Genomic DNA, 25041 nt, shown 5'->3' with positions numbered 1-25041 from the left:
GTATCCATGTGTTGAACTAATCGAGTCTTAGATATTGATTAATAGCAACATGGTCTGAGAAGATGGTATGTATCATTGATTTTATTTTGTGAAAAACAACTAAACCTGATCAGACTTGGTTCACAGAAATTCACAGTGCAAAGAGGGAAACAACAGTGCTAGCCAGCTAGCAAATACCATTCAAAAGAAAATCATAATCTAATGTTGCTTTGGCGTGAACTGATGTTTGCTATGGTTCCAACCACTGCTGTCACATGTAATTACATGCAACACACGGACTAAATCAGGGGGGATTACACCAATGTTTGTATTTCATTATAACTACATTAAGTAAACTATAGCTCAATCAGGCTGAGTTGGATTTGTCTTTGTGAGCTATAATAACAACCAGGCAAATACTTAATCAGAACAAAGCATTGCTCATGTAAGAGCTTAGTGGAAACCAGCAGGAAATTTGGATATGCCTGCACATATTTAGATTCTCCCTCTGCTGCAGCAAAAACACATTTTACTTGACTGATAACTCTTTTCCATTTAGTGAGTTGAAATGCAATGCAGTTTTTTTTAAAAAGGCAATCAAAATCAAGACAAACGTTGACAGATATGTCAAAGAACACTACAAACTAAGTAATAAGTACCAAATCCCTCTGGGCAGAGGGTTGTCAGCAGTTAAAGGTCACAATGTGAAGAAATACACACGTTCATTAATGTTCAGTACACTCATTGTGGTACAATATAGAGACATAGCAGACAATAGTACAAAAAGTGTGTACAAAGTCCACTGGCCAGCACACGATGCAGTGTGGCCAAAACTGCTTTGTAGCTCCAACAATGTGGGTTGGGGCATTATGTTGTTTGGTGCTAAAACTCGAGTTTCTTCTTCATGACAAGTTTGTAGAGAATCTGGTAGCCATCATCCCAGGCATAGAGTAGCTGCTCCAGCGGGTTGTACTTGAGGCTGGCGTGAGCTCCGTAACGTTTGGGGAAGTAAACCAGCGGCACATCTTCATTGCTCACCATGTCGTTTACATCGAACACGCACTGGACGTGCGAGCGGCTGGGTTGCTCCGTGTTGTAGACCACGTACAACGTGCCGCAGATGACGAAGGCCGCTTCTGCGTTCAGACTCGGGCAGCTCGTGTCCCACGTCTGCTCAATGCTCAGCGAGCCGGCGTCTATTTTAGCCAGAGCGATGTGCTGCCCATTCTGACGTGTTGAGTAAATGGCCCACAGGCCTTCCTCATCCACAGCCAGGTCCATCAGTGTTTCAGGGCTCAGGCCATACACTGGGATGTAGTCCTGGTCTGGGAACACCACGCTATCTGCCACAGACTTGTTCCTTAAGTCGTACTTGACCAGCGTCATCTCATCCGCCTGAATGACGAGATAGGCGTGATTATTGTAGATGACGTGCCCCGTCCCCCACCAGGCGGAGGGAAGCTTCAGCTGCCTGGAGTCAGACAGGCCCTGCGAGCGAGTGAAGTCTTGTACGGTGGAAAATTCCAAGATGGTGTCTTCATTGGTCCCGTTAAAGATGAAGACCTTCCCCGAGCCCCCGCCTGTGTCTCTGGTCCACATTCCCTTGGAGCCGCCAACTCTCTTCAAGATCTTCATGGCCTTAATGGTGGAGAGCATGTCACTGCAGTCTAAGGAAAAGAGCAACACAATTGCGTCATGGAAGAGAGAAATTTCCCTTCCTAATCCTAACGCCAATTTAACATAAATACCTTCGGTGCCTCAAAATTCCTCGGGATTTTTTTTTAACATTTCAACCTAAATAGTCATTACTTAATGGAAAGGAACTTAACCAAATCCCACTCAATTAAATTCAATATCTATCCATTGTCGCTAGCTGGTGTGCATTGCTTCCACTAACAACATGACTGCAAAGAGAGCGGAACAGGTTCACAAATGCACACTCAGTGTTGCTAACATGCTCTATTTGTGACTTTTCCGACAGCTCTTGCGACTATTTTTCTAAAAAGCGACTAGTGGGTTGAATTCCAGATTAAAAACAGACAACGTGAGCAGAATCATTTCTCCATTGTTTTCTGGAGTACAGGAAAGGAGCCCAGTTGAAGGCAATCACAAAGTTATTCGTGCTGAATATTGCCACAAGATAGTGCCAATTTATACGTTGTAAAATCTTTCAATCAAATGTTGAATACTTTTGACCCTACGTATGTCCTTCCAAACTGCAAATATTTTGCAGAGGTCACCTTTCCTTGTCTGTACAACCGTACATGAGAAAAGAGCATGAGAGCGCTAAAATGCTGCTCAGATGCAAAAATGTCAGATCTGTGATGTGTCACAGATATTGTTCCTAATTCCAAAATTTAGAATACTGTGAAGAAATCACAATTTATTCTCAATTTTTGTAGAAAAAAAAAAGAAATAAATTAGGGTCACATTAAATCAATCGAAATAGGGAACTTTCAAAACGATATGTTAATCTTCAATACTTGGTTGGGAATCCCTTTGCTTTAATCACTGCCTGGATGCGCCGTGGCATTGAGGCAATCAGCCTGTGGCATTGTCTGGGAGTTATGGAAGGCCAGATTTCCTTTATGCTTGCTGCCAGTTCTTTGTTTTTGGGGATGGTGCCCCTCATTTTCCTCTTGATAATACCCCATTGATCCAGCGAGTTGGCTGGCCAGTCAAGCACTGTGATGGCATGGGCATCAAACCAGGTTTTGGTGCTTCTGGCGGTATGGGCAGGGGGCAGGTCCTGCTGGAAGATGAAATCTGCATCTTCATACAGATACCTCATCAGAAGGAATCATGAAGTCCCAACCTGTGTGCCGGGGCACATTAGTGTGCCGTGAGCGCTCTTTAGGTGTGCCGCGGGAAATGATCAAATTTTACTTAATTGCTCAAGAAATTATTTATTTCCAAGAAATAATGTATCTCTATTCATCTATTTATGCCAGTGAGGCATCGTGACAGACAGAACAAATAAATGCCCTTCTATTTGATGGCAGGAAGTACATACAGTAATTAATGTATCCACTTTTTGTGACATGTTTGTTTGTGGGTGTGCCGTGAGATTATTCAATTGTAAAATATGTGCCTTGGCTCCATAAAGGTTGGAAATCACTGCTCTAAAACATTCTGGTAGACTCTTGCAATGACCTTGGATTTAAGAAAGCAGAGTTTACCAACTCCTGCACTGGACATTGCACCCATTGCAAATCATGACTGGCTGTGGATATGTCACACTGGACTTCAAGCAGCTTGGGTTCTGTTCTTCACCCGTCTTCCTCCAAACCCTCGGACCTTGATTCCCGAATGAAAGGCACGCTTTACTTTCATAGGAAAACCACTGGCCAACAGTCCAGTCCTTCTTCTCCTTGGCCCAGTTGAGACGCTTCCTACATTGGCTCAGGCTCAGAAGCGGCTTGACCAGAGGAACCCGATCATCTCCCGGATGCATCTGAATGTGATGGTTTTTGAAGCTGTGACTCCCGCCTCATTCCACTCTTTCTGGATCGCTGCTAGATTCTTGAATCTTCTCTGTTTGATAATCTGCTGAAGCCCACGGTTATCTCTTTTGCTGGTGCATCTTCTCCTGCCACATTTTGTCCATCCACTAGACTTTCCATTGATATGCTTGGACACAGCACTCCGTGAACAGCCAGCCTAATTACCTATGAACTTTTGTGTCTTACCCATCATATGGAGGGTATCAATGGTGGTCTTCTGGTCAGTTGTCAAGTCTGCAGTCATCCCCATATTGAACTCAACTGAGACAATTGAACCAAACAATTTAATGGCACCTGGGGAAACTTGTGCAGGTGATTTGAGTTTAGTATTGTAGATGATTAGTGTGTGACATTCAGTTTAAAACATTTATGGGCTGCAAAATTTGGGCTGATTTCTTAATAGTCACATTTTTTTGAATTCCTGATTTTATGGGTTTTATGAGGTGGAAGCCCAAATTATGTAAAAATAAACAAATAAATACTTTTGTTTAAATTGTTGGCCCTGAATCTATAATCTATGAAAGTTTAACTTTTTGAATGGAATTATGGAATAATAAATAAACTTTTCCATGATATAAAATCTTTTTGGAAAGGGTCATAAGCTTAAACAAACTTTTTTTTTTTTAAGTGAACTGACATAATTTTGTGCTAATTATTTAGGGGACCCCCAAGTTGGTGGCAGTTTTGGGAGTCACCGGACTACTTGTCGCCCAAAGATCCTGCTGTGTGGTTAAAAAAAAGTACTTAATACAAATTTTACATTTAATGCAAAATAGTGATTTTTTTTTTTCTCGTGCTATTTTTGGATTGCATAACGTGACTTTGTGTTCCTGATGACTTTCCCTGACCTTCCTCTGCTGTGTGGGGCAGCACTGCCCTCTCCACAAAGATGCATTTGAAACAGCATCATGAACGGCTTTGGGCAAGAGGCGGGGTACACCCTGAACCGGTTGCCAGCTAATCGCACAGCACATATAGACAAGCAACCATTCACACACATTGACACCTATGGAAAACATGCATGTTTTTGGAATGTCGAAGGAAACCACAGTTCCCGGAGAAAACCCATGCAAGTGAGGTTAGAGCTCCTAAACTAGACACAGGAAGGCCTGAGCCTGGATTCGAACCACCAACCACAGAACTGTGAAGCGGCTGTTGTAACCACTAGCTTACTGTGCCACTTAGTTTTTTTTTTTTTTTGCTTGTTTATTTCAAATATTTCTAATGATTTGTGTCGTGAAGTTACCTTTTTTTCTCCTAAACACTTGAATTTGGAAGAGCACAATCTCACCAGTGAGTTTGAAGTATTTGGTCTTCTGTTTCTCCTGCACCTGCGTCACCTGCTGCTCGATCAGCTTGTCGTCCACATCAACACAAGGCTGAGCACCGTTCTGGGTCTCTAAGTAGTCCAGCTCACGCTCCACCCGGTCCACCCGCGTCCCCATGCTGTCCAGGCTCACGCGGAGTGTCTCCTTCTCCTTGTCCAGGTTCTCAAGCTGAGAAACCATCTGTTGTTTGAGTTCCCGCAGCTCTGTGGCGTAGCGGGTGGCCTGTTCATGCCACAGGGAGATGCGGTCCTGTGGAAGGTCAGACAGTTATGTAGAGATTTTATTTTTTTTAAATGTAATTAAAATACTTCCAAGTATTCCACAGAGAAGCATTAATATGTTCTTGACATCATGCCATCTTTTCGCTCAAGAAAAGACCACTCAGCAGAGGAGAGGGATGTCAAAGAACAATATTTACATGGATTTCAGTGCCATAATACATGTTAGAAATTCAAAGTAACATGAACATATAATGAATGCAACGGCAATTTTCCATGACGCCAAGCGTATACCCTTAAAGGAAAAAAAAGTCCCCAGAAAAAGACTTTCTGGAGACTTTCCACAGGATATTGATGGTCAAGCAACAACTTCCTTGATCAGCCTGATAAATGCAACCCTCTTAAAGTCCAACTTGTTCGGCTGTTTTAACAATACAGACAAGTTGAATGAACACTTTATGAGCTTAGCGCCAAAGCTAAAACAATATATACATTTGTGAAAGCTAGTTTTCCACAGAAGTTACGCACATCTGCATTTTATTGCCTTTGACTTATTCCTGGAAGTTTTCTCGTGGCTCACAAGAAGAGAAGTCTCACCTCAATCGCAAGCAGTCGACGCTCCAAGTAGTCAATCAGGGCCTGGTGCTGTGCGCTGGCCAAGCACACCGCACTGATGAAGACGACAAGTCCTCTCATTTTGTCTCCTCCTGCTACTGTACACTGGCGAGTGTGCGGAGGAGCCGGCAGATCCCCAGAGGTGGGCTGGAATGTCCAGCTGAGCTGACTGGGAGGAGCCAAGAACATCTGGTGGAGATGGAAGAGACAGGCCTACCTACCCCCCTTGTTTGCTCCTTGGCTTCTACCTGATGACAAATGTAGGAAACAAGGTAAATGTAAACTTTAAATGTATCTTCTGCTACCTTTTTGACTTTTATGTCACAGCATGAAGTTAAGAATTGGTCACAATAAAAGAAAGCCCTCCAGTTAATGTAGAAACAACTTAATAAATGGAGTGCTTAAAATCGCTGTTGCCATGCTGAAATACCAATCAAATAAATGATGAACTATAACGCACTTTAAGATATCATTGTGGATGCTCCATTTGGGGTTTGATCAAATTCTGTCTCTATCCATCCATTTTCTATACCACTTATTCCGTCTATATAAATCGAAGATCGATGGATGGATTTTCCTTCAATTGTAAATGTGTTTGACTGGCAAAACAGTTCAAATCCAAAGGGTCCATTGTACTTGGGGCTGTGAGCAGCATACATCAGAGAAGACTGTTCTTTATGGCATCATTGGCTTTCTATCCATGATCTTAAAAGTCCTATGTTGCCTAAGTAATATGTGTTTAGACAGACAGCATACTTATCGTGACATCCTGAACAAGCTTAACATTTTGTTCAAATCCGTCAAGGAATTGTGAGTACTATATGCAGTAATTTGTTTTTATTGAAGTAGTGTAAATACTTGCAGGAGGTTTCTTTGTTATGTTGCGTATGAATGATGGCTTCCTGCCTCACTTTACAAGACATAAAAATGTGGATGGATCGACAAGTTGAACATTATGTTAAAGAACATTTAGGTTGTTACTTGTCTTTGCCAGATCACAGTACTTTTAATTATAGGACTGACAAATGGAGGAAGCAAAACAGTAGTTGGTGTGATTAGTGGTTGAGTTAGTCTGGTTCTCTGTAATTATTTCCACCTTCCAAAGTCTTCAAAGATCAAAAAACCAAAAGGAATGATCTCCTTGTGCTGTATTTTTTCCACTCGAATGTAAGTAAAAAACGGTCCCAAGTGACCCACTGTGCTCATGCTGTGATTCATAACCATTTTCCAGTTAGTCTCAACTTGGTGTGTCATTCGTTTCATTTTGGCCGGTAACTTGCATGACATAATTCCAGTTGAGGCACATGCGAGGAGAAGTCCTGGAAAAATGGCAAAAGTAAGAGACATTTAGATTCTCTAAAGCTGAAAATGCTAACTTGTCATTCATCCTCTCGTTCCCTATGCATATACTCTATGTGTATGTAAAGTAAGATGAGAAGCATTCTAAAAATTACATGAAAAGTGGTAAAAATCCATTAGGTAAAGGCCTATCTGCTAATCAGAATCAGAACCAGAATCAGAATCCTCTTTATTGCCAAGTATGTCAAAACACAGAAGGAATTTTGTCTCCGGTCGTTGGAGCCGCTTTAGTTTTACAATAGGAACACGCACACACACACACAAAAAAATCCATCCTTGTCCATATTAGGGTCACGAGTGAGCTAGAGCCTATCCCAGCTGATTTTGGGTGCGATTTTGGGTTTCTAAAACAGCACATACCAAAGAATGGACCACAAAGCTGAAGATGTATTTTTGTATGTTACACGTACGTATTGTATAGTTAGTTACTAATAGTGTTCAGTTAGGGTCTTAAGCAAAGGATTTTCGTTTCATTAGTATATAAAAACTATGCTGCACCTACAGCCAGGTGTCAATGGAGAAAAGTGTGTGTGTGTTCAAATTTGAATTCAAGTCATTCACTTTTTTTTTTTTTAGCAATTTGCCTACACGGTCATATGTGGTCTTCAGTGATTGGGCAGAATGTTGTGAAAAGTCCCAAACACGCAAATGCATGCAAATTGTTTCGTCCGCCGCGTTGAATGAAAGAAGGAAGAAGGCCTTTTGTTATCAAGTCAAAAAAGCTCAGTTGTTTTGAGGTATGTCCTGTATATTGTACTGTACAATACGTGTATGTTTGTTAAGCATATTGTATTGGTTTTGCTGATGTTGGATATGTGCCTCCCATCCCGGGTGATGTTTTTGTTTGAACAGGTGAAAATAGCAAGTAACAAAAGAAGGCTACCGCCACTGTGGTCAAGATGGAGTACACATTTAGAGCCGTAACTCACACCCCTGGGATTATAATCTGGAGAATTGAGGTACTTGTGTAGTTTCCCTTCACATAATGTCATGATAATGATGAATATTGTTACAATGAAATGGCAGAAACAGAAATCCTCCCCTTGTGAAACAGAAAATGGAGCTCGTTCAAGTTCCTGAGAAGTCATGTGGACACTTTTATGAGGGTGACTGCTATGTTCTTCTGTATGTAAGTACAAGATGGATCCATCATCCTACTCTGTTTTTAGTGGTGCTGAGATTCCTTATGTAAAATGAAGTGGCTTAACTTGTTCTTTTCTGTTAACATGCTTTTCTGTATGACTCGTGAAACTCCAGACCCAGAAAGGAAAGAGCTCTCTGCACTACGACATCCACTTCTGGATCGGCTCGCAGTCCTCTCAGGATGAACAAGGTGCAGCCGCAGTTTACACCACACAGCTGGATGACTTTTTGGGTTCGACGCCGGTCCAGCACAGAGAGGTTCAAGACCACGAGTCCGATGTGTTCAGGGGGTACTTCAAACAAGGAATAATGTGAGTGAAAGTGGAAATCAGGGGAATCTAACCCAGATTATCCCAGTCATCGTCCCCCTTCTGTCTCATGTAGCTACAAGAAAGGTGGAGTTGCATCAGGCATGAGGCACACTGAAAGCAACACCTACGACATAAAGAGGCTGCTTCATGTCAAAGGGAAGAAACGGGTGGTCGCCAAGGAGGTGAGCTGTGATTTCAGGGTGGTTATGTAACACCGAACCGAGGCAAAGAGCGCCTTGTGTACACACGCAGCTGCTGCTGCTCCAAATCGTTTCAGGTGGCGCTGTGCTGGAAGAGCTTCAACCTCGGGGATGTGTTTTTATTGGACATGGGGAAGACCATCATCCAGTGGAATGGGCCGAAGAGCAACAAACAGGAAAGACTTAAAGTAAGATTTGCGGGAGGGGAATGTGACTGTGACTCAAAACAGAAATACTGCACAGTACTTCACCTTCAGATCAATTGAAGCACTCAGATCCTCATTTTACCTATGTTTAGTTGGGTACTTACTTTTATAATAATGCAGTAATATTTCTGAATACATGTATAAATGTACTAATTACTCATCAGACTTATAATAATGTATTCACTGCTAAATACATGTGAAAACCCGAACAAAACCATAGTAATTACAATTGTATTACAAATTTACGCAGTAGTAAATAGAACATTTTTCCATGCATTCAGCAGTAAATACATTATTATACAGGTATGATAAGTTCTACATTTGTACATGTTTTCTGGAATATTGCTACATTATGAAACATCTATCTATTGTAATTATTACATTTTGACACAAATAGTGAGTAATTGCTATATTGTTGTGCAGGCACTTTGTAGTAGCTACTACATTGTTATATAAGTGTTCTGCAAAACTGAATTATTACACAAGGACTCAAACAGTATTATAACATAAGACAGTTTCTCTGCAATTATTGTGATACATGTATTCTGCTAATGATCCTATGTTATTACACAAGTATTCCGTAGAATTTACTGCATTTTAACATAAATATTGTATATATTTACATTATTTGTTTAATATCACTAACTGCATTTTTACACATTTACAACATTATCACAAACATTAGATAATTTCTGCACTTTTAAACAAATACAAGCGGCATTATTACACAGATGTATACTGAGAAGTACAGCATAGTCATCACTAGTACTGGGTTAATCTTGTTCACGTTATTAATAATAGTGGCAGTGGTAGTGGTAGCAGTAGTGTACTTGGAAAGAAGTAATTACTGAATTATTGCACATATACCAAGTGAAAATTATTTACGAATTACTGCATTTTTTGACAACTACAAATAAATATAATAATTAGTAGGTTATTTTTCTGCATCATTTTGTGAATGCAAAGTAATTACATTATATCATAATTACTACATCATTACACAAGTGCTCAGCAGCAATTATAACATTATTTTATGAGTAGCACAGAAGTTATTCTATTCTCAGGACAAGGTTTATCAGGCATTAAAATCCTTCATGAAGCAGGCTGTGGAACAGCGCCGTTAGAAAATCTAGAGACGACAAAAACCTCTTGGTGTCTCTTGACCCTCAGAGTATGCTGTTGGCCAAAGACATCCGAGACAGAGAGCGAGGAGGTCGGGCAGAGATCAAGGTGATCGAGGGCGATGCGGAGGACAACTTTGCTGAAGACATGGAAATTCTGGCTGGTGTTCTCGGGGAGAGAAGCGTCCATCTGACCGACGGACCCCCTGATGAAAACCATAACCAGGAACAAATGGGAAAAGTCACTCTTTATCAGTAAGCAACCCGACACCCCGAGAACAATGCCACTCAATGTTTATTGTAGTCTGTGTGAGGATTCCTTTTTGTGTAAGACTTTGAACTTTTCCCAGTGTGTCAGCTGATAAAGGTCAGATGAAAGTAACAGAGGTTGCGAGCAGACCACTTGTTCAGGAACTGCTCAACAGTCATGTGAGTTGCTGTCTTTGACTTAAAGGTCTGTAGAGTCTGTAGAACAAGGGTGGGCCCCCTCTGTTCTTTAATTGTAGTCACCAACATTTACAGCGGTTACGAAAAGTATTCAAACACCCATACATTTTTCACTTTTTGTTATATTGCAGCCATTTACTAAAATCTGTTCATTTTGTTTCCTCATTAATGTACGCACAGCACCCCATATTGACAGAGAAAAACGGAATAGTTAAAATTTTTGCAGATGTCTTAAAGAAAAACTGAAATATCACACAGCCATAGTATTCAGACCCTTTGCTCAGTATTTAGTAGAAGCACCATTTTGAGCGAATACAGCCACAAGTCTTTTTGGGAATGATCCAACCTCTGCCAGATCCTCTCCAGTTCTGTTAAGTTGGATGGTGAATATTGGTGGACAGCCATTTTCAGGTCTCTCCAGAGATGCTCAATTGGGTTTAAGTCAGGGCTCCGGCTGGGCCATTCAAGAACAGTCACGGAGTTATTCTCCTTCGTTATTTTAGCTGTGTGCTTAGGGCCATTGTCTTGTTGGAAGGTGAACCTTCGGCCCACTCTGAGGTCCTGAGCACTCTGGAGAAGGATTTCGTCCAGGATATCCCTGTACCCAAGTACAACCAGTCGTCCTGTGCCTGCAGCTGAAAAAGACCCCCACAGCATGATGCTGCCACCACCATGCTTCACTGTTGGGACTGTATTGGACAGGTGATGAGCAGTGCCGGGTTTTCTCCACACATACCGCTTAGAATTAAGGCCAAAAAGTTCTATATTGGTCTCGTCAGACCAGAGAATCTTATTTCTCACCGTATTTGAGTCCTTCAGGTGTTTTTTTTTTTTTTTTTGCAAACTCCATGTGGGCTTTCATGTGTCTTGCACTGAGGAGAGGCTTCCGTCGGGCCACTCTGCCATAAAGTCCTGACTGGTGGAGGGTTGCAGTGATGGTTGACTTTCTAGAACTTTCTCCCATCTCTCGACTGCATCTCTGGAGCTCAGACACAGTGATCTTTGGGTGCTTCTTTATCTCTCTCACCAGGGCTCTTCTCCCCCAATTGCTCAGTTTGGCTGGACTGCCAAATCTAGGAAGGGTTATGGTGTCCCAAACGTCTTCCATTTAAGGATTATGGAGGTCACTGTGCTCTTAGGAACCTGAAGTACAGCATATTTTATTTATTAATATTATTTTTTTGTAACCTTGTCCAGATCTGTGCCCTGCCACAATTCTGTCTCTGAGGTCTTCAGGCAGTTCCTTTGACCTCATGATTCTCATTTGCTCTGACATGCACTGTGAGCTGTAAGGTCTTATATAGACAGGAGTGTGGCTTTGCTAATCAAGTCCAATCAGTATAATCATACACAGCTGGACTCCGATGGTGTAGAACCATTTTAAGGATGATGAGAAGAAATGGACAGCACCACTTAAATATGAGTGTCACAGCAAAGGGTCTGAATACTTATGGCTGTGTGATATTTCAGTTTTTCTTTTTTAATAAATCTGCTAAAATTTCAACAATTCCGTTTTTTTCTGTCAATATGGGGTGCTGTGTGTACATTAATGAGGAAAAAAATGAACTTAAATGATTTTAGCAAATGGCTGCAAGATAACAAAGAGTGAAAAATTTAAGGGGGCCTGAATACTTTTTGTACCCACTGCACATCATTGGGAGTCCTGTATCATTTGTTGCATTTATTAACTCTTTTTTTCATGTATCATTTTTTTCATTAAAATTAGTTACTTAAAATATTTGGTTATTTTTTTTTATTTAAACATTTTAAATGTTTAAAAATGTTTTAAATATAGCATTTAGTTCATTATAATTTATTAAACTATAAACAGTACCAATTAAAAATGAACATAAACTGTCAAGAAATTATTTTCCAGTTTTTTATTTCTATTTTTTTTTACCCCACCTATCTCATCGATTACTGACCCGGCCAAACAGAATGTCTCATCCAGTGATTGTCAAAAGAGTGTGGGCCAGGCTCCTTTGAGTGGTACATGAGAGAATCACTGCCTAAGTACAGTTCAGTTGTATTCAAATTTTTTTTAATACAATACATATTTATAAAAGTGCATTGAATATTCAATAACTGTTTTTGAATTTGTGTTAAAAATGTTCATGTAAAATACAATTTGATTTAATCATTAAGTACAGTTTTTTTCATTTCCCGATATTGAAGTGCAGTTCAACCTGCATAATGTTACAATGGCTTACAATATGCTTTTTATTAATACAACCTGTCTTGTTTTTGATGAACACTTAGGCCTACTACTGTATTTTCTGTTGGTCATGCTGGTGGTACTTGGATTGCTAAGTATTTTTTGACGTGGTACTTGGTGTAGAAGATTTGAGAACCTTTGGTCAAACTCATATAGGACTGCTACATCCTGGACCATGGTGGGTCAAAGGTGTTTGTATGGAAGGGGAAGAAGGCAAATAAAGCTGAGAGACAGACGGCCATATCCAGAGCTTTGGTGAGTGACACACATCCAGCCATCTTGTTCTTGTAGTGTATATATATATGGTCACATGCTATCATTACACAACTGGCCTTTTTTTAGGAGTTCATCAAGGCAAAAAACTATCCCAGCACAACAAACGTGGAGGTAATGAATGATGGCGCCGAGTCGGCTCTTTTCAAGCAACTGTTCCAGATGTGGACTGTGAAGGACCAGACTCAAGGTCTTGGCAAAGTACACACAAAGGGGATAGTTGGTATGTGACATTTTCTAGCAAAATTATCAAAAAAGGCAAACTGTATAGTATAATCATTGTTGTGCATTAGTGATTCATTGTTATCTTTTCATACCCTGTTGTAGCTACTGTCACACAGGACAAATTTGATGTCTCCCTGATGCACATGATGCCAGAGGTTGCTGCACAAGAACGGATGGTAGATGACGGCACAGGGCAAGTGGAGGTATGTGATCATGTCTAAAACAATCCACATTTGTAACCTCATTAACATCACATTGACATAAATGTCCTGAAAGATTAATTTAAAAAACATTTGGATCTTTTGCGGGTGTTTTGCCAGCATCCCTCATCCATTCTCTGTACCGCTTATCCAAATGTGTCGTACAGTTGATATGTTCGAAAGCTATATGGGGGGGATGATAACAAAAACTTTTTGGTTTATTTGTTTGTGTAAACAAAATTGTTTGTGTGGTATCATAACTTAAAGAAACCTTTTATTATTGTGATTTTGATGAAGATAAGACTGCCACATTTGATGCCACATTTGCAGTAATTTAAGAAATTCCAAAGGGTTCACATACTCCCACTGTAAGAAACAAAAAGAAATTACGGCAACAACAATTCAAAGAGAATTTAAAGTTTTCTTTATCAGTATTAAAGTAACATCACAGTAAGTAGTTCTCTGAGACATCGCATGATTGAAGATTATCACGACTGCAATGCACCCAGGTATGGAGAATTGAGAATCTGGAGCTGGTGCCTGTGGATCCTCAACGTCATGGCTACTTCTATGGAGGAGGCTGTTACTTGATCCTTTACACTTACCTGGTAAACAACAAGCAGAGCTACCTGCTCTACATATGGCAGGTGAGGTTCCAACACTTACTAAGCCTCATCTTTGGAGGTTTAACTTCAAATAACCACACGCTATTTTAGGGCCGTCGTGCCACACCGGAGGAGCTGGCAGCGTCTGCTCTTCATGCCATAGTTAAGGACCACATGTACGGTGGGGCACCAGTGCAAGTGAGAGTTACCATGGGCAAAGAACCAAGACATTTTTTAACCATTTTCAAAGGCAAAATGGTCATCTTTGAGGTATGAATGTGAACATATACCTATCACTAGAAATTCATGAAGATAGACGGCCACAATGTAGCCAGCGACACCAGCGTTTCCCAACCGTTAATGAGCCAAGGCATAGACTTTACAGTTGAAAAATCTAACACATGTCACAAAAAATGTGTGCATGCCATGACCTAGTCTCTTTTATAACTTGTGAAAGGCTAATTATGTACCTTCTGCTATCTAGTGGAAGAGCAAGATCATTGAATTGTTCCGCTTGTCACTGTATCTTGCTGGTATAGATAGATGAACAAAGATACATTATTTGAACTGCCAACTCCCCATTTAATTCCCTTGTGGAGGTGTGTGTTGTACACTCAGAAAAAGCCAAAGAAAAATCACACTTTCGAGGTATGGTCAATCAGATCAAAGCTCCCTCAACCTTTTTTTTTCCAGGTTTTCGATTCTCGATTCTCATTTGGGTTTTGGGAGCATAATTCCCTTGAAATTTTTGATTCAATTCTAAATGGGTGACTCGACAAACCGTTCTAATTCTGAAGGTCCACAGTACCTTTTTGTCCCTTTTGAAATCTTTTGTTATAACAGGACAGAAAGTTGTCATCGTAAAACGGATCTTAGTTCTGCACGCCACGGTGGGGCATGGTCGACTAATGACTGTAAATCCACTGCATCCCAGTGGGATATCATAATTATTTTGTTTCTGCCCCATATACTGTATGTATATAATCCCTCTTCTGTGTCAGGGGTGCACACCCAGAAAAGGACTTTCTGACCCAGACCCACCAGTAAGGCTGTTCCAGGTTCATGGGTATGAGCCCTCCAATACAAAAGCCATTGAGGTTCCAGCACTGGCCGCCTCTCTGAACTCCAACGATGTGTTTCTGCTCAGGAGTCAGAGCGTACTTTATCTGTGGTGTGGAAAGGTACAGAGCAGGCCCTTACATGTAACAATGGTGGCATTAAAATTCAAAGCACAGGAAACCAATGACCTTTTGGTGGTTGTAGGGAGCAAGTGGAGATGAGAGGGACATGGCAAAGGAGATCAGCTCCGTGATTGGACACAATTCGCAGGGCATCCATGGCCAGATTGTTGCAGAGGGTCATGAGCCTCTAGAATTCTGGGAGCTGCTTGGAGGCCAGGCTCCCTATGCCAGTGACAAGAGGTAAAGATGACTGACTGATATCGTTTGGCCGTGTTTGTGTGTGTGTCCCATGTTCCATTTGTCCCTACGTTTCCATGTGATTTTCTCTGTCGCTGTCTGCTTGTCTGTCTGTGCGTCCATTTGTATGTCCCTTAGTAAGTGTGTCCCTGTGTGTGTCAATTTGTCCCTTTGACCGTGTGTCTGTATGTATGTATGTACTGTAAGCGTTCATATGTGTGTGTGTGTCTGTGTACCTGTGTGTGTGTGTGTGTGTGTGTGCATGCCCATGTCTGTCTAGGTGCTTGTGCGGGTGTGTGTCCCCTTAATGCAGGGGGTGGGCGATTAATTTTTCAAAGGGGCCATGTGAGAAACTTGGTTGTTGAGGGCCAAACCAACATGCTAACCTCAATTGTGTTAAAGATTAATTTGTCTTTTTATCATGAGGACCACAGTTGGTGTTGGCATGATTCTTTTTTTTTTCTTTAAATAGTTGCTTTACAATGGTTGGAAAAGTCATTAAATACAGCAACAAAATCCCTAAGTTGGCAACATTGAAGACAAGCGATTGCTCTTGTCGGCTTGCACTGCAGACACACGTGCCCATCAAAATAAAAGCAGTGCATGTTTACGTTTTCTTTTGACTTCATGAAGGCAGGTGTGCCTTATTGAGTCTGTTGTGTGTCCGCAGGCTGCAGGAGACCATTTTGGACCACGAGCCACGCCTGTTTGAATGCTCCAATAAATCGGGATGTTTCATCGTGACCGAGGTGACCCAGTTCACACAAGACGACCTCAATGAAGATGATGTCATGTTACTAGACACATGGGACCAGGTAGGGACGGGGAGGCATATCAAATACTAAACACACTATGCAGTATCGTTTTGATAAAGAATAATGCTTATTCTGCTGTGTTAGGTGTTTCTGTGGATCGGTAACAACGCCAATAAGGTAGAACGCAAAGAGGCAATGGTGACCAGTCAGGAGTACTTGCGCACACACCCGGGTGGCAGAGATCATGAAACCCCGATCCTCTTGATGAAGCAAGGGTTCGAGCCGTCCACCTTCACAGGCTGGTTCACTGCTTGGGATCCTTACAAATGGAGTGTAAGCATTTAAAAATTAACAAATAAACAAATAGTCAAATGTGTCAGAAACCAAAATAATAATTTGATTGGCACTGTCCGAAAGGTATGACTTTACGTTTCTGTTGATAATGATGGTTGTTGGCACTGCATCGCACTGAGAGGTGTTTCTCTATACAGTATTGTTTGTCTTGTTCAGCTACTGTACATGGTACAGAAGATTACGATGCAAAATTGTACGAGGCATTGAAACAGTGTGATGGCCATAAAGCTTCTCAAGCTCGTGCTGAACAGTCTGGTACAGAAAATAATTCTTGCCAGGTGGCAATTCTGCAATGCTGCTCCAATATCATTTGGCAAGGGAATGATGTGCTTACAAAAACTGCAAAGCCTGAGCTGTCAAAGGCTGATGGCCTCACGTCTGTCTGAATGAAACCTTAAATTACTGGTAGGTAGGAAGAAGGAATCATGACTTTTGGGTCACCCTGTCTTTGGAGTACAGGAGGAAGGACCTTACGAAAAGGAAATAGAACTATGTGATCTGGAGGAATACAATGATGATAATGAAAAAGTTGCAATTAAATGAGAAAAAAATTATATAAAAGTGATGTAACATTTTTAATAAATAGTTTATATTTTCGAGTATAAGTACAATAGAAATTTAAAAGTGGCCAAATTTGAACAGGAGAAATACTGATACATGATGATTGCACAAAATGTGCCCATTCGATGAAATATGTACAGTATGTTTGCTGCTATATTTGTTAGGTCTTAATTTTGGATCTGGTTGGATTGTGCAAGTGTACCTAATGAAATGGCTTGTTTTATTGTTTCCCAGGAGGGGAAGAGCTACGAGCAACTGAAGGAGGAGCTGGGAAATGTAACGTGCCCCGTTGATGTTAATGTATGTATACTCTCACATGCTTGGCAAGAATGGCAAAGGGTGGTGGTGGTGGTGGGATGTTGTACTGTACATCACAAGCTAATAAGCATCTTTATTTCACTGATAACAATTTCTAGGTTTACAGCAGTGGTGAAAGTGATGCAAGTTTTCAGTTTTTTCCTGTTGAGGTTTTAGTCAAAAAGCTTGTCAGCGAGCTGCCTAGAGACATTGACCCCACCCAGAAAGAGGTACTGTACTTGCTTTTTATTTTAATTGCCAGGTAGAATGAAACAAACCCAACCACAAGCAGAAAGCTATCAAGTCTCAAGTTAGAATCCCAACTAAATTGTACAACTGTATTTTCTCTACTGCTTTTCAGAGATACCTCACAGACTCAGACTTCTGCCACATATTTGGAATCACCAAAGACCAATTTGCAAGCCTGCCACAATGGAGAAAGCTCAACTTGAAAAAAGAAAAGGGCCTCTTTTAACATATTTTTCCATTTTATATCTTCACATCACACCCCAAGATAGCCAACTATTGATTATATTGTAATAAACACAATTAGACGTGTAAAATGTGCCCATTTTTATATCAGTGTTTTGTTATTCCACACACTTTAATCATATTGGGCTTTTAAGTTCTGGTAGCAGGCAGTACTCCATGTCTGGTAGAGGCTTACCTCTACCTGCCTTCATGTGAAGCTCTATTTTGCCACCTGGTGGACATAATGTTACAACACGACCAACTAAAACATTTCAGTTTTGTTGGAAAAGTTGACTTTGATAGATTTAGGGTAACATAATATGTAATAATTAACCTTTTGTCATAAGCAAGAATGCACATAACATTTCTGGGGGAGGTTTTGCATTGTGTTGCCTGTTAAAACAACCAACCAAAATAAACATCTCACAAGCTTGATTAAGTCCTTTTATTCCAAAATTTTCATTCAGTATCAACAAATCGGTCATGTTCTCCTACAGCTTAACATTTACTTCAGAATTAAAAATTATTCAGATACAAAAAATTGACAATTATATATTTTTTTGCATTCTCTTCTTGAAAAAAGCAGATTACTTAAGAGGAAAAAAACTGTTGAGTGAACATGTTGAGGAAACAAAAGAACTATTTGAAAGTCAAGAGTACTTTACAGCAAAACAACATCCTCGGTCAGAGTCCCTCATAACATGAACTTGGATTGTGTAATACAAACGGACTTGTTTGAGAATGCCCTACTACAGCAACACGATGCCAGTGATCTAAGTAGACAGCCATCAGAGCTTTGTGTGGAAAACACTGCAGCTAATCAAGTATTAGGACAAAAAGTCATGCTGACAGACTGAGTATACAAATCATTAGAAATGCTCAACACCCACAAGATGATGAACATATTAATTGCATTAGCATGAATAATTGTAAATAATTGATGTGTTCATTGTAGTTCATGATAAAATGGCATAAAGACTATGTGCTACATGGAAATAAAAATGACAGATGTTCATGCGATCAACAGCTCCCAATGGCTGTAAAAAAAAATTATAACTTTCCTTAAAAAAAAAAAAGTTGGGACTACAAATTGTGCAACCATACAGTCTTTCCATGCAGACAGAGGACTGTTTGGTTCTAAAGGGAATGTTTTCAAAGTACAAAGCTGCAAAAAAAAGTGCAAATGCAGCCAATTTCCCGGAAAATACAAAAGACAAAAATACAACCATTTATCCTTTAAAGTCACTCAGTCAGGCAGTGAATAAATAGTGGTTCTTCTTTTAATATAACTCGCTGAATACAAGCATCAAAGACCATCCGTAGTCTTCCAAAAACAATATAAGCCCAAACGGCAGCCACATTGATGAGAACGTACTGTAGACAGTGTATTTATGGGGCTTACGGTGGTTTCGCGGTATAGAAATAAACTTTCTTGTTCAAGAAGCAGCTAATAAACACTTCTTGAAAGCGTATAAAATAGAATAGTAAGACACGTAGTAAAGAATGATTGGCAAATAATCAGCTTGTGAACCACCTGAGACTGGTAGCTTTGAAAAAGGGTGTGTGGTGGTTTCTAAATAAATTAAGACACAATGCAGTTACGGCCGTTTTGAGGCTCCTGGGAGTCGGTGTTGTCTTTACTTGCCGAGTCACGAGGCAACTCCAAAGGGACGTCCTGCTCGGGAGTGTCCGCAGACGCGTCTTCGTACGTACTTGCGGTGTCCGAGTCGCTCTTGTCCGGGGACAAGTCTCGTCCGCCTTTGTTGCCGCTATTGTAAGGCCTGCGGTGCACCCCGTCTTCAGGGAGGAGATCGTCCAGTGCGAAGGAGGGAGCAGGATTGGTCATCCACTTCACTTTGGTCACAAGGCTCCCTTCATCTCCCTTAGCTGGACACACATCCTCTGACGGAGCAGTCGCTTCACTGGCAAAGGTAGACTGTGTGGCTACCTTGGCAGGATCGTTCATTTGACATCGTCGTCTCTCTGAATCCACTTCACTTTCATTTGTGTGTCCTGATATATGCAAGCAGCTATTTCTTTCCTGTGAAGAGAAAGCAACCCTTCAGCACTCATTCCCTTGTAAGATTACTCGCTTGACAACGATGCCGAGCAGCGCTTTCTTATGTCTCCTGTCATTCAAAATCAATTGGATTGAGTCTGCATGTAAAGAATGTGCCGATAATGAGTTGTCAGTTGTGGAGTGTTTTGTATTAAAACAACTATCGCATGTGTAATGTTTCCTTTCAAATGTCACATGACCTCTTTTAATGTCTCCATTTCCTGCATCAGAGAGCGGACCAAATGCTCCAGTTTCCTCTTGGCCCCCCGCTCTTGCTCCAGCTCCTGAAAGCAGACACATGGAGGTTTTTTTGGTCACAAAGCCAAGTCTTGACCAAACTACGGCATGTTTGTGCCACGTACCGCATTAGCCTGTCCGGCCTCTCTCTGGGTCTCGGCCAGCAGCTCCTCCACACCCTCCAGCGTGTCCTGCAGGACGTCCACCTGGAACAACAGAGCCTCACGCTCCACCTCCAGCCCACGCAGCTCGTGCACCGCCTCGTCGTAGCTGGCCTGCAGCTCCAGCTACACGGTAGACACGGTAACAAAATCAGCGTGGGCTGAATTCACGTGGCAGCGTGTGGGTGCGAGTGTACGCTTAACAAGCTCTCAAGAAAAAGCCTCATCAGAGACATGATGGAAATGACTGTAATGCTAGTGTCCCATTATATTTGTGACAAAAAAACAAAAAAAACAAACAAAAAAACATGTAATCACCATTTCTGGAAGTCCCATTGAGAGGTCCTGGTCAGATTGCTGAAAGGTAAAACATTTTAAGTAAATTAATTACATCAAACAAACATCACAAAGTGCACCAAAATCAGACAACTCGGCTTCCACAGTTACATTGAAGGTTAACCAAAATGACAACTTGTGTGTGTCTGTTGGTCCAGAAGCAACACCTCTTTCCACTTTTGGCCTTATAATCAAACGGGTCAGACATTTTAGAACACCCAAACAGCAAACACAAGCAGTCAAAACAGTAAAACTGACACATTCAGTATTCTTACTCTTGAGGAATCAATGTCCATGCTCAAACAGTCGGCATTACATCTTTAATAACTGTTGGTTATTAGACCACATATTTATGATAGCATACTGGTCAAATTAACTTGTAGGCCTTGTAATTAACCAACTTGTATAATAACTTGTAATTTGCAGGTACATCTCGATGAATTAAAATATGGCAGAAAAGTTCAATTATTTCAGTACTCATACTTTATATAGATTCATTAAACAAATACTTTTCAGAAGACAAATTCCTGCCTAATCTTTACATAAAAAAATCATTTCTTGATTCTTTGTTACATAATATTCTAGTTTCTAGGGATGGTGAATTTGAGATTTTCCTTGTTGTCAGCTGCAATTGTCAAAATTATACACATATTTTAAAAAATTATGAAACTTTTCACTCTAAATATGTAGTGTATATCTAGGAGTTTCAGTTTTTGAATTGTACTAACTAAATTAAGCTTACACCAAACTAAATTTAGCTTTTTTTGTCCCACTGCACTACCAGTGCTATTGGTACCCTAAAGCATCAACACAATTTGTTTTAAAGTAGTATTAGTATCTTAATTACTCTGTAAGCCAATGATTGAAATGAAGTGTTCACAATCTTTAGAGTAGAAAAATACGATTACTCTGACAAAATATTAAACATAACTGCATAAACACAACATCCAATAAAAGTGTATTCTCAAAAAATTATGCCTTCTGTATTTTTTAATTGACACTGTCAGACAGTGCAGCTCTTGCATGAGGTCTCATTAGACAAAGTGATTCCCAACCACTGTGCCGTGAAAGCTGTGTGTCGAGGGACATTATCCAATTTCACTTAATTGGTTCAAAAATTCTTATTTACTAAAAATATTGTTTTTGTTCATCTTTCTAAGCTAATGAAATGCTACTCAACTAATGGTAGAAGGCACAATTAATCTGTGGGACCTAATCAAACCTCAGAGGCACTGGTGAAAAAGAGGCTCCCTACATGGTTGAATGAAACAGGTGCAAGTTGTAAACCAACCGTTGCTGCAACTTCTTCATAAACACCACATTTAGTCAAGATCCAAGCACGTGGAGGCGACTTAAGATTTTCTTCATTCATGGCGAACCATCAAACTTTGCTGCCGAACTCACATTAAGCGTCACCTATCCGTCAAGTATACCCAGTTCAATTTTACTGGCGGTGATTGCGAATTACTGCTCGAGGAAATTTACCCTATCACTGGGCCGTAGCACATTAGTGGGCTGTAGGAAATTATCCATTTCCACTTCATTGGTCTGAAAATGATTATCTGAGTGATTTGTGAGTAAAGTGACATGAGACCATCATTGTTATTTCAGAATATAAACTTTTATGACATTCTTTTGGTGGACTGCTGTGAGATTTTTCTAATGTAGAATATTTGCCTTGGATCAATTAAGGTTAAGCAACACCGCATTAGGGTGAATAGGTGTACCCAATTATGTGGCCAACCACGGTCTATACTTTGCATGTCGGAAGTTTCAGTACTGGTGTCACAAAAGACATTTCAAATCCAAATTACAAGTATTCGCTTTCAAAATAATTCCCTCGGAGCTGAATGCACTTTCCCAGCCTTCTCTGTCACAACTTTAGCACATCGGAAGGATTCTTCAGTCCACATCTTCAAAACGGATCCCCATAAGCTTAGGAAAGAGGAAGAAAATGTCACAAAGCCAGGTCAGGAGAGTACAGAGGTTGCTCCAGCACAGTGATATTCTTCTCGGACAGGAAGTGTCACGTGCTCAGAGCATTGTGAGCAGGCGCTTTCACATGGTGAAGCGGCCACGAGGTGTCCTGCTCCAGCTCTTGCCTCTTCTCGAGTACTGAACGAAGCAAATGGCGCAGGATCTCTTTGTGAGTGTGCTGGTTTATCGTCTGGCCCAAACTGAAGGATGAAGCTCGTAATTTGGGTTTGAATAAATATTTTGTGTCACCAGTCCTGGAACTTTTTTGACACAACTCATACAGTTCTGTACTTAAAAACTCCAGATGAGTGACGCTCATCTTTATTATATTGTGCGTTTGTTTGAGTGCCAGAGATATTCATGTTGCTCTCCCTGTACTGCACCTCCTTTACCAGGCTGTCAGGTCTCCTCTTCAATGTCCCTGGTCGGCTGTCGCTTCGTGTCAGACGCCTGGGTGAGCTCTCAGACTGGCGGGCGCGCGCACGCGCACACACACACACACACGCACACACACACAAACAGACACACACACACCACTTAGCACGGAAGCATTAGGTCAACACAGCAGAGCACAGCTAGCTGGTATGAGGAAATAGGTTAAAACCGATATGTTAGCGCTCATGGAAGACGTCATTTAGAGCTCAAACAATGGTCGAATTTCTCGCCGACTACAGTACGCGTAGTTGACTATGTAAAGAAAGCAAACGACAAATTCGAGTTCTATTCCAAACCATAACCGCAAAAAGCCGCTGCCATGTCTTTCTCTCCGCTCACCTCCCGTATGATGCTACGGAGCGATTCATCCTCGCTACGCGAGAACGTCCGCTTCTTTGGAGACCCACTGTTGTCCAGAGTGACTGAAAGCATTATTATTATAATTTTTTTTTTTTTTTTTGCTGCCGTTTTATACAAGTGCTGTTTATGTCAGACAGCCACCTCCGAGGTGAAGCGGTGCGTGTTTCTCCTACGCAACAGCAGCAGACAGTGATACTTACTTAACTGCTAAGGAAGGAACAGTACAACAGTGACGACGCCCAGCCCAGTTAAGTACGGAGAGCCACCAGGGACAATTGTCCCTAACTGACACCCACAAAGCTCAAAGCTCTTCAAAACTAGTATAAAAAGGCATCTGCTAATTGAAGGCAAGTACGGGACTTTGTCGAGTATTCATTATGACTGCACTGAACAATCACACTGCATTGAAACATTCAAGGTGCTGTACACAGTATATTCATTTTCAGAGGTCACCTGGAGGGGCACTGGGGCCTTATTAACAGAACAGTTTTCACACCATGATTTTCATAAAGGCCTTCAGTGTTTCCCAATTTTCATTGATCCAAGGAACATATTTCAGTTTAGAATATTTCCTGTAACAACACCAAACAAAATTGTACCAAAAAAAGTAAATACAGCATGCTGAAATAATGGTACCTTTCGTGCAAAGAGTGTAGGTTTGATTCCTGGCAAGTGGCCCAATTCCAACCACCATCAGTTCCAAGCACAGAAAATGTGGGAGAGTTGCGTTGGCGTAAAAACGGCCAAAAACAAATCATCACTTTTCTTGAAAATACATTTCAAAATACGTGAAATTGGGCAATTTCCTGCGGTACACCTGATTATCTCTCATGGCATACTAATGAATCTGCCAGGGATTTGGGGTATTGGAAAGAAACATGCATGTTAGGTTTGTGTTGGCTGTTGACCAGGACAGGTCTTGCACAAAAAAAGTTTGAGAAACAAACATCTGTACAGTGCTGAAATCAGCATGTTGAAACATGTCACCTGCAAAACTAATACACTCCAGATCTTGATCCTTATAGCTACAAAGTGTGCGAAGTTTCATCCAGATCCAAAGAAATACAATATAATAGGAGCTGACATTAGCACAACAAACTGCAACCTTATCTGATTACATTTGAGAGATACAGTAAAATATTTATTTTCCATGGTAAATTTCATATGACTAATGCTCAATGGGATCACATAAGGATGATTAGTTTAATAATTATTCATATATGGATTCACATGAGATATCTCTAAAGTAGCCCATCATAAAGTCAGGAAGTTGCACACAATTCAATGCTAATGAAAATATAGCTTCCTTAGAGACTATTCAAATAAAAGTAAACGACAGCTGAATGTGGATTCATGCATCTGTATTTTTCAATAACTATTTTGGTATTTGCAATCATCCATAAGTTAGTATAGTGACAACTGTTTTTTACTTACTTGTTTTTCAGCAAACCGCTTGCAGTCTAGCACCTCAGTGAAGCATATTCGTCTGCCTGATGCCTACAGTAAGTGCACACCTACACACAGTGACTTCACTGCTGGCTTCGCTGTTATCATACACATTTCAATAAATGTAAATTAGAACGTTGGCTTGAATTGCAAAAGAAATATGCAAAGTGTATTTGATTACAGGTAGTGCAGTTTTGCACGATTCACTCCATTGTTTCTCTTTAGG

General features: G+C 40.7%; 3 protein-coding genes across 7 annotated transcripts; 1 reads left to right on the top strand and 2 right to left on the bottom strand.

Moving 5' to 3' along the window:
• Nucleotides 1-65: 65 nt before the first annotated feature.
• olfml3b (olfactomedin-like 3b) lies at nt 66-5866 on the bottom strand. Its single transcript, XM_061784809.1, has 3 exons — nt 5626-5866; nt 4774-5059; nt 66-1646 (listed from the first exon to the last, which is right to left on the bottom strand). The coding sequence occupies exons 1-3, from the start codon at nt 5830-5832 to the stop codon at nt 862-864; spliced, it is 1278 nt and encodes a 425-aa protein (XP_061640793.1). The 5' UTR covers nt 5833-5866; the 3' UTR covers nt 66-861.
• Nucleotides 5784-18239, top strand: avil (advillin). 4 transcript variants are annotated; one of them, XM_061784806.1, is made up of 21 exons: nt 5844-5915; nt 7579-7739; nt 7855-7961; nt 8057-8131; nt 8260-8456; nt 8530-8638; nt 8734-8844; nt 10033-10238; nt 10334-10412; nt 12802-12900; nt 12988-13141; nt 13246-13346; nt 13853-13990; nt 14060-14218; nt 14950-15129; nt 15212-15369; nt 16037-16181; nt 16266-16454; nt 17271-17336; nt 17453-17563; nt 17695-18239. In XM_061784806.1, the coding sequence occupies exons 3-21, from the start codon at nt 7902-7904 to the stop codon at nt 17806-17808; spliced, it is 2451 nt and encodes an 816-aa protein (XP_061640790.1). In that variant the 5' UTR covers nt 5844-5915; nt 7579-7739; nt 7855-7901; the 3' UTR covers nt 17809-18239. The 4 variants fall into 4 exon arrangements, with proteins under 4 accessions (XP_061640792.1, XP_061640790.1, XP_061640789.1 ...); XM_061784805.1 differs by lacking the exon at nt 5844-5915 and adding an exon at nt 6356-6453; XM_061784808.1 differs by lacking the exon at nt 7579-7739 and having other exon boundaries at nt 5784-5915.
• On the bottom strand, nt 18236-23589 carry si:ch1073-456m8.1 (leucine-rich repeat flightless-interacting protein 2). 2 transcript variants are annotated; one of them, XM_061784812.1, is made up of 6 exons: nt 23349-23589; nt 22958-23041; nt 20580-20618; nt 20226-20387; nt 20064-20147; nt 18236-19845 (listed from the first exon to the last, which is right to left on the bottom strand). In XM_061784812.1, exons 1-6 carry the CDS (start codon nt 23439-23441, stop codon nt 19387-19389), a joined length of 921 nt encoding a protein of 306 aa, XP_061640796.1. In that variant the 5' UTR covers nt 23442-23589; the 3' UTR covers nt 18236-19386. The 2 variants fall into 2 exon arrangements, with proteins under 2 accessions (XP_061640796.1, XP_061640798.1); XM_061784814.1 differs by having other exon boundaries at nt 22967-23041; nt 23349-23587.
• Between the last annotated feature and the right edge of the window lie 1452 nt (nt 23590-25041).

The sequence above is a fragment of the Phyllopteryx taeniolatus genome, chromosome 9 (genome assembly GCF_024500385.1).
Source record: "Phyllopteryx taeniolatus isolate TA_2022b chromosome 9, UOR_Ptae_1.2, whole genome shotgun sequence".
In the NCBI taxonomy this organism is placed as follows: domain Eukaryota; kingdom Metazoa; phylum Chordata; class Actinopteri; order Syngnathiformes; family Syngnathidae; genus Phyllopteryx; species Phyllopteryx taeniolatus.
The sequence above is the reverse complement of the archived record's forward strand: the minus strand, read 5'-3'. Positions and strand labels throughout refer to the sequence as shown.

Excerpts from the sequence above, each read along its gene's own strand:
- avil (XM_061784808.1), top strand. The coding sequence starts at position 7,902 with ATGGAGTACACATTTAGAGCCGTAACTCACACCCCTGGGATTATAATC. Across the intron at positions 13,142-13,245 it reads ACACACAAAGGGGATAGTTG|CTACTGTCACACAGGACAAA; the intron begins GTATGTGACATT and ends ACCCTGTTGTAG. Across the intron at positions 16,182-16,265 it reads TACTAGACACATGGGACCAG|GTGTTTCTGTGGATCGGTAA; the intron begins GTAGGGACGGGG and ends CTGCTGTGTTAG.
- si:ch1073-456m8.1 (XM_061784812.1), bottom strand. The coding sequence starts at position 23,441 with ATGCTTTCAGTCACTCTGGACAACAGTGGGTCTCCAAAGAAGCGGACG. Across the intron at positions 20,619-22,957 it reads CTGACAGCCTGGTAAAGGAG|CAATCTGACCAGGACCTCTC; the intron begins GTGCAGTACAGG and ends TTTACCTTTCAG. Across the intron at positions 19,846-20,063 it reads AAATGGAGACATTAAAAGAG|GAAAGAAATAGCTGCTTGCA; the intron begins GTCATGTGACAT and ends TTCTCTTCACAG.
- olfml3b (XM_061784809.1), bottom strand. The coding sequence starts at position 5,832 with ATGTTCTTGGCTCCTCCCAGTCAGCTCAGCTGGACATTCCAGCCCACC. Across the intron at positions 5,060-5,625 it reads GTCGACTGCTTGCGATTGAG|GACCGCATCTCCCTGTGGCA; the intron begins GTGAGACTTCTC and ends GACCTTCCACAG. Across the intron at positions 1,647-4,773 it reads CAAATACTTCAAACTCACTG|ACTGCAGTGACATGCTCTCC; the intron begins GTGAGATTGTGC and ends TCTTTTCCTTAG.